The 8,374-nt window shown below is 51.7% G+C and overlaps 1 protein-coding gene across 6 annotated transcripts; it reads right to left on the bottom strand.

The window, feature by feature from the left end:
• Positions 1–393: 393 nt before the first annotated feature.
• SRPRB (SRP receptor subunit beta) lies at positions 394–8,076 on the bottom strand. 6 transcript variants are annotated; one of them, XM_086843229.1, is made up of 8 exons: positions 7,801–8,076; positions 6,911–7,149; positions 6,722–6,816; positions 5,759–5,836; positions 4,529–4,611; positions 3,860–3,996; positions 2,968–3,022; positions 394–2,229 (listed from the first exon to the last, which is right to left on the bottom strand). In XM_086843229.1, exons 2-8 carry the CDS (start codon positions 7,092–7,094, stop codon positions 2,013–2,015), a joined length of 849 nt encoding a protein of 282 aa, XP_086699355.1. In that variant the 5' UTR covers positions 7,095–7,149; positions 7,801–8,076; the 3' UTR covers positions 394–2,012. The 6 variants fall into 6 exon arrangements, with proteins under 6 accessions (XP_086699355.1, XP_086699354.1, XP_086699357.1 ...); XM_086843228.1 differs by having other exon boundaries at positions 7,675–8,057; XM_086843231.1 differs by having other exon boundaries at positions 7,749–8,025.
• Between the last annotated feature and the right edge of the window lie 298 nt (positions 8,077–8,374).

The raw sequence follows: 8,374 nt of genomic DNA, 5'->3' as shown, positions 1-8,374 counted from the left end.
CCTCTTCATCCAGCAAAGCCACAGGGTGCCACAGCCACCTCCAGGGCAGAGCAGCACTGCTCTGTCACCACAGCCACCACAGCTGGCTGGAGCTTTCCTGTGCACATTACCAAAGTACCTTGTAATTATGATTTGTGGGCGTTTTTTTGCTACGTGATTATCAATTTCTCAATTAGTCAGACCAAGGAGTAAATACAAAACAAAACAAAAAAGCAACTACAAAGCCCTCTGTGTGCAGAAAACAATGTTTTTTGACAACAAACACCTGGCCACAGAGCAGGAAGGTTGATCCCCAACGCTGTGCTGAGCAGGAGCAGAGCCCCATCCACGTGGATCTGACACTGCTGGGAAGAGCCACGGCAAACACACAGACTGAAGCAAGACTTGAGAACATTTAAGCAAAAAAGAATTTACTTAAGAAATATTTTTTAAAAGAATAACTTAAAACCCACCATGGCCTCATGGCACTTTCCTCCCCTTAAGGTGAGGCTGGTGCTTGGCCTCTGTGTCTTTGCATGAACAATCACCCAAAGAAATAACAATCTTTTTGCCCAAAATCACTTGAGCATTATGGTTTTGAAGCAGGCAGCCCAAGACCTCCAACTAAAGGAGTTCAAAGCATGCTAAACATGTTCCAACAGAACTCTGCCTGGAGGAAACAGAATATGCCATGTTTGGTAAATATAACCCTCCCACCTCTGTTATGGATGGTTCTCGAGGCTGGAAATGCAAGGACCAGCTTCATCACAGGCATGGGGCTTTGCTGAAGGCTGTTCCTGCTCTTCCCAACACTTGGCAATGGTGCAAGGAGGCAGGAAAAGCCCCAGAGAAGCAAAAGAACACAACAGATGAGTTATGAAAGAAGCATCAAACCACAGGGGAGAGGGGGCTACAAACTACAAAAATGGTCTGCCAGAAGCCAGCCAACCCTAAAACACCAGGGGAAGCCACAAACAAAGGGAAAATGTCACTGCACGAGGGCTCTGCAATGTGCAGTGAGACACAAACTGGGAGAATCTCCCATTTGTTTCCCCTCTTCCTTCAGCATCTCTGCCAGAAGGAGGAAGCATACCCACGTGCTGGCAGCTCCTTGACTTTCCCCCTCACTTTGCCACAAGTGCTGACTAATGACACAGAAAGGAAATCCTTCTGCAGCCAGTGGAGCAGGAGGCAACAGGAGACTGCACAGCAAATGCCTGGCACAGCAGGTCCCAGGTGCAGGTATGGATCTAAAACTCTGCCCATCTCAGTTTGATGCCATGACCCCCTGTAGCTCTGCCACTCTTAGCTTGTTCCTGGCTGTGGGAGGAGAGCCTGGAAGGAGAAGCAGAATGAAGCTTTTAGGACACAGCCCTCAGCTAAAAAAAACCTCCCAGGAGCTGATCAAGAGAGGAAATCACCAGATGTGTGCAGAGAGCTGGGCCCAGGGAGAAAGGCAGGGCAGGCAGTCTGGTTTGGGCATTTCACACTCCTCCAGCCCCACAGAAATGGGGCTGCACCAGTTTGGAACAGTGGGAAGGCAGACACAAAGAGGAAACCAGCGTTTTATACTCTCTCAATGCCTGCCCAACACAGGGACCCTGTGTAGTGCTCCCCACAGCCCCAACCACAAGGTAGCCAGTGGCTCTGAGAGGGAAGGGTCTAAACCATGGCAGGAAGAAATGAGAGGCACACTCCAGTCTCTAAACCTCACCTGCCAGCACATTCCTTCCTAATTTGCTTTGCAACTACCAAATGAAAAGCCAAAGATTAAGGAAAAAGAAAAGCTCAGAGGTTCAGCAGCACAGAGGAGGGCAAGGGAAGAGGGGAGAGAATAAAAACATTGCAGCATGAAGGGACAGTCAGAGGGAACCACATCAGCAATTGTCATGTCGCTCCCAAGCCCACGAGCAGCAGAGGAAGAAACACAGTGCTGACTTCCAGCTGAAGTTCCTTCTTTTTACATCAAGATGAGATTTGAGTGCTCCACACCATCTTTTTCCCTTCAGCCCCCCAGCCCTGTTCGTCTCTGTTCAGGCCACCTTCACCAGCCACTTCTCAAGGCCCTCCAAGTCAGCTTCTCCCTCCTCTCCTTTGCTGCCTCGAGCACTGCACTCCACAAACTCCACCTTCATGGGCAGCTGGGAGAAGTCAAAGTCCTTGCCCTTCTTCCCCAGCTGGGCAGGGCCCCCTGTGGCTGAGCCATCCAGGCTGGTGGGGGCTGCAGAGCACGTCACCCGCAGGGTATTGCTGCAGGGAGAGAAGAGAAAGGGTCAGGAACTGAGGACCAGGAGAATATCACCTGCATCACAGCTCTGGGATGTCTGGGATCCAGCTCTGCCAGCAGCATGCCAGCTACACCAAGGACACAAGGCCCAGCACTGCCTGTGAGGCTCAGCCAGGGCCTTTGACCACTATGAGAAGGCACAAATGCAGAGATTCAAGGGAGTAGGAGAGCACTCAAGAACAGGTGCTCAAACAGGTTTGGTTTTGTAATAAAGGGCAGAAGAAGTCAGATGATGATGAAGTCCTTATCCCAATTTGCCCACAGTAAACACTGGAATAACGGTGCCTAACAGGGCACAGTAATTACCTAAAAATCCAACACCTAAACACAGGTATTTGGCAAATGCTCACCATCAGAACAAGCAATCCTTATTTTCCTGGAGAATGTGAACATGTGGCAACCAACTCCTCCGCTAAAAACCAGAAGGTTGGGTATTCAGCCTGGAAGAGGCATGGCACAAACACCCCTGCTGCCGTCTGCTGGCCAAAGGGATTATAGATCCAGGGAATCATTCAGCTTGGAAAAGCCCTCTAAGAACACAGAGTCCAACTGTAAACCCTGCACTGCCCCAGACAGAACAGACTGCTCCCAGTTCCACAGGGAACCCAGACACGACTCAAGGGAGCTCACTGAGCACTGAGGTAAGAGTGAAAGGACAAGAGGAAAAGCTCAGAGGGATTGAGATCCCATTCCATACTTACAGCTCTTTCTCCAGCTGTTGCTGGATGAGTTTTGCTGATTTTGCCATTGTGACATCTGGAGAGAAAATAAGGAAATCAGCTCTTTGGTTGTCAGAGTTCAGAACCTGGTTCCTCCCCCTAAAGTAAGGCCAGCTCATACTGTGCAGTCACTGGAGTTACCAGGACAAGGACAGCTGTGCCTGCAATAGGATGAAGGATGCTGGAGCTTTGGGATCACAGACATGAACAGGAACAACCCAACAGTCTGATACAAGGCAGGGAATTAACTTCTTCTTGCTGGGCAGGAAGATATTTCAGATGATGGGTTTGATGCACCAGCACTCCCTCCTGTCCTGTGCTTTCCACCCGTCACACACAGAGCTGTGAAGGCCCCAGGCAGCTCCTAAGTTACTGCAGGAAATAACTACAGAAACCAGATCTGGTACAGCCCCAAAACATCCAGCTGATACAGAGGGACACAGCCTTTCACTGTAGAATTTGTAGGGATCTAAAAATTGATTCTTTTCCTGCAGCTGCATGTTCCCGTTGCTCCAACCAGAGAAAATATGGCACCCTGGCAGCTGAAAAACTTGTTTTAACTTTAAAGCTGCAGAGTGTGTAGGGATAGTTCATTATGCTCCAGCTGATCCTACTTCCTGCTGCCTGGAGACACAGCTCTGCACAAAGCAAGCAGAAACAGAAAGCCACACAAAAGCCACCTGCCTTACTTTACACCCACCCAAAGAGCAAATCTCCCAAGCTGTCCTCCAAACATTCCTGCTGAGTAGTCAAAGTTTGAACCTAAATTCCAGCCTTCCTTTTGCTGAAATCCCACCTCCCAAGTTGAGCAGCCATGGCACGAAGCCCTGGCCTGCAGGAGTGGCCAGGCCCAGCCCCAGGGCAGCCAGGGTACCTTGCTTGTTGCAGGCGATGAGCAGCGCGGGCGCGTTCCTGAGCACGGTGCTGTCCACCAGCACCTGGTACAGGAATTCTGCCACATCCTTCACCTCCCGCTGGAAGGCCACGCTGTCCACCACAAACACGATGGCTCTGGGACAAGAGGGAAGGTGCTGGGGATGAAGTTCTGCACTCACCCTCCCCTACAAGTATTCCAGCCTGGTCTGAGATTTCCACACCTGGTCTCACCCAGCCCAAGCACAGGTTTGCAGCGTGTGCTGGCTGAAACCACGACCATGCTGAAACCGTGGCCAGCTGCAGCAGGAATTCTTCCTCTGTCTGCCTGCCCCAGGATGTCCCACATTCCCTAGACCTCCCTGCTGCAGTGGCTTTGCCTCCTGGTGCACTGCAAGCACAGGTAAGTAGGAAATTCATGGTGTGATTTTGGGATTGTTCTGTACAGGGTCAGGAGCTGGACTCCATGATCCTTGTGGGTCCCTTCCCACTCAGGACATTTTATGAAGGCAAAGCAAAAATTAACCAGCACCATCCCACAGCAGAGCTCTGACTCTTGGGCTTGGGGCACCACCAGCCCAGCTCACAGTATTCCCAGCACCATCATTTGGTTTATCCCTTTCCAAAGGACCACCTGCCCCTCCTCCCCTGCTGATCCCCTCCACGTTACCTGGCTGCAGCCTTGAACCTCTCCAAGAACTGCAGCCTCAGACTTTCATGGCCTGGAAGGTCGATCAAGGTCACATTTGTGCTCTGGAACAAAGGCAAGAAGGAATGAACAACATCTGATCCAGGGGTTCCTGTGATCACAGACTGGGGAAAACCAGTCTGACCCTGGATTTGTATCCTGAAGGCACAACCCCACCTGCCCCTGACACTGCATAGAAACCTACAGCCTCACCTGTTCACACACACCTCCCTAAAAGACTCCCTAAATACACCAAACCTTGCTGGGAAGCACACAAAAATGCCTTTGCAAGAGCCTTTTTTAACTGAAAGCTGCAAAGGATTCCCTTCCCAGGAAATGGAACAGCCAAAGCCAGGACGTGGGAGAGAACAAAGGGCCGAGCAGGGCCACGTCACCACTCTCAAGATAAGGCTGCAGGAGCCCCTTCCTGCCCACTGCTCTTGGGTTTTATTGGAAACCTTGGTTATGATTAAAAAAGGGATCAAAAAGCAGCAATCTGGCTTGCAGCCTCCACACCTTTCCAAATATCTGTCTGCTCAATTAGAGAAACAAAAAAATGGGGAAAAAAAAAATAAATTAAAAACCAGGCACGTCCTTTTACCAAGTTTGGAACCTTATTAACACTGTTGTTAATAATGACTGGGAAGGTGAAGCCACAAAACCACTCTCTACTTTCACAATTCACCAGTTCAGCAATTAAAGTGCCAGCATTCTGCTCTCCCTGCCACGTGTGCATCCAGTGAAAGAAAGAGATTTCCAAAATGAAAGAACTGCCAAAAACTGAAAATAAGCAGGTTTGTGGCAGCCCAAAACCTAAAAATAACAAAATCCTTTCTGAGACCATATAAAGTGCAGCTGGAGCCTCTGCTTAAACCTGATAAAGCTTTTAATTTCAGGTTTTCTTGAGAGAAAATTGCCAAGGAAATAAACCAATGCAACAGAACAGTGAAACCCCCCAAATTTCCCTCCTGCTCCAAGCCACAGGTATGGTTTCCAGTCAGAAAAGTTTCACTATTTTACAAGCAAATTAAAAAGAACCTGTGGAGCCCAGCAGGCTCTAACACATCCCTGTATTTCCCTGCTGCTTTCTCAGCCTGGAAAAATCCTCTGCTGCACTCAGACCACACTGGGGCCTGAGCAGCAGAAAAACCTCACAGGTTTAGCACAGGGAGGAGGCAAAGGCTGCAGGCAGAGCTGAGGCTGTGCACTCACCTTGTCTGGGCTGACCCTGTAGACGGCAGAGCTGTCGGTGATGGAGGTCTGGGTGTCGCGGTACCGCCCCGACAGCAGCTGGGGGAACAGGCAGAGCTTCAGAACAAACAGCCCCAGAGGCTCCACAGCCTCCCACCAGCACCAGCATCACCTTTCATCTGCTCAGAAACTGAAATGGGCTGACAGAGGTAATGGGCATCCGAGAGCTGATCTGAGTTTCCTGCAGGAAACCAGTGCTGGGGTTACTTTCCCCAATTAATTAAAAAATTGGTCATTAGGAAAATAACTATATACTTATATTGTGGTAATAATAACAATGATTAATAACAATAATTAATAGTTATTCTCCACTAAAACAAGAAGGAAGAGAATGTGCCTGCAAATCCTTCAGTTTTCCAGCTCGGACCACACACGGTCAGCACGTCTGTCATTTTCAGACTTAACAGTAACAGAATATCCACGGTTGGAACAGGATCATCAGCCCAACTCCCGGCCTGGCACGGACACCCCAACAATCCCACCCTGTGCATCCCTGAGAGCGTTGTCCAAACCCTCCTGGAGCTCTGGCAGCCCTGGGGCCGTGACATTCCCTGGGGATCCTGTTCACTGCCCCAGCACCCTCTGGGGGAAGAACCTGTCCCTGATTTCCAACCTAAACTCCCCTGGCAGAGCTCCAGGCGCTCCCTCGGGTGCTGTCCGTGGTCCCAGAGAGCAGAGACTGGAGCTGCCCCTCGGGAGGAGCTGCAGACTGTGGTGAGGTCAAGTATCCCTAAGCCTTTTACTATGACAAACTCAAACCAAAACGCAATTTCTTTTGACGTGCCGTGGTAGACGAAAATGGGTCTCCGTCCCTCCTTACTCCTACAGACCCAAACTTTCACGTTTCATTAAAAGTTTAAAAGCCGAACTAAAGGGAACTCCTCCACCTCCGTACACGAGGCCCCCGCGCCGCTCCCCGCTCACCCGAGCGAAAAGCAGCGTCTTCCCCGCATCGCAGAGCCCCAGCAGCAGCACGGCCTTGCGGCTGCTCCGCCTGCCCTGCACGAACCGCCAGATCACTGCGGGAGAGAACAGGATCAGGAGAAGGGGACGGTGAGCGCTGGCAGCCAGCAGGCCGCGGAGCGGGGGGAAAAGGAGGTTCCCGCAACTCACGGAAGGTGACGGCGACGACGATGAGCGCGACGAGCACGGAGAGCACGGCGGGGCCGTGCAGCTCCCGCCGCAGCGCCTCCAGGTGCGGCTCCAGCCCGCCCGCCATGGCCCGCACACGTGGCCACGCCGCACTTCCGCTTCCTGCCGCGCGGCACGCCGGGAAGGGCGGGGCGCGGGGGCTCATGGGAGCTGTAGTTCTCAGATGAGAGGCTGGGACGGCAGGGGCTCTTTGGGGGGGCCTGGAGAAATATAGAATGGTTTAGGCTGGAAAAGCTCTCTGACCCCAGCGCTGCCAAGGCCACCACTAAGCCATGTCCCGAACTTCCATACACACGGGACTTTAAAATCTCAAGCAGATGGGCCAGGGCTGGACAGCTTACCCTGGAGAGAAATTTTCCCAAAAATTTCCAACCTGAACCCCGCCTGGGACAGCTTGAGGCCCTTTCCCTTTGTCCTGTTCCTGTTCCCTGGGAACAGAGCCTGACCCCTATCCCGGCTGTCCCCTCCTGTCAGGGAGTTTTGCACACCCAGAAGGGCCCCCTGAGCCTCCTTTTCTCCAGGCTGAGCCCCTTTCCCAGCTCCCTCAGCTGCTCCTGCTGCTCCAGCCCCTCAATCTCCTGAACTGATGGGCCCAGAACTGTCCCCAGGACTGGAGGTGCCTCACAGGTGCCAGCACAGAGGGACAGTCACTGCCCTGGGCCTGCTGGACACACCATGGCTGGGACAGCCCAGGGGCCACTGGCCTCCTGCCCACCTGGGCACACCTGGGCTCATGTCCAGCCGCTGTCACAAACACCTCTATGGCCTTCCCCAGCTCTCCAGCCACTCTGTCCCACACCTTGAGCATTCCATGGGGCTGTTTTGTCCCAGGAAGATATGGCTGTTTGTACCAGGCATCAGGAAGCAGAAGCCAGGCTTCCCACAGTGGTGCAGGGTGAGGAGTAACAGGAACATATTGAAACTACGCAAGTTCTGAGTGGATATGAGAGAAATGTTCTCCCTTGGGGGCTGCCAGGAGCAGGACAGCCTCAGGGAGGTTGTGGAGTTGTCATCATTGGAGGTCAAGCCCTGAGCACCCTGGTTGATCCCTTTCCTTGAGGAGATCAGTCCTTTCCAGCTTGAGTGATCCTCTAGTGAGGTTCCTTTTATCCATGCCTTCTACTTATGGGACAAGGGCTTACACCTGACATGAAATGCAGATAGTGCAGCTTTCTGAGGGGAAATTTTCCTAATTGTAGCCATACTGAGTTGTAGAAACAGCCTGTTAGAGGCACCGGTTCTTTCTTTGCTAGTTTTGAAGACTGGGTTTAAAAACTCCCAGTGTAGTCATCCTACATAAATTGAGGGATTACATTTCATCCTTTCCTGTCACACTCTGCATTTCTGCCATCCAGGGGGATTTTCAGCCAGGCTGGTGGACTTCTCACCACACTTACCACATGCATCCAAAAATCATTAAAATAT

The sequence above is a fragment of the Cyanistes caeruleus genome, chromosome 10, assembly GCF_971803275.1.
Source record: "Cyanistes caeruleus chromosome 10, bCyaCae1.hap1.1, whole genome shotgun sequence".
Classification (NCBI taxonomy): Eukaryota; Metazoa; Chordata; class Aves; order Passeriformes; family Paridae; genus Cyanistes; species Cyanistes caeruleus.
This window is presented reverse-complemented; position numbering and strand designations above follow the sequence as displayed.

What these genes read in the sequence shown, in the direction of transcription:
- SRPRB (XM_086843231.1), bottom strand. Translation starts at nt 7,864, where the DNA reads ATGTTCCTGTTACTCCTCACCCTGCACCACTGTGGGAAGCCTGGCTTC. An exon ending in AGGTTCAAGGCTGCAGCCAG is followed by an intron (nt 3,997 to 4,528) that starts GTAACGTGGAGG and finishes CTCTTGTCCCAG; the next exon opens with AGCCATCGTGTTTGTGGTGG. An exon ending in CATCGCCTGCAACAAGCAAG is followed by an intron (nt 3,023 to 3,859) that starts GTACCCTGGCTG and finishes TTTTCTCTCCAG; the next exon opens with ATGTCACAATGGCAAAATCA.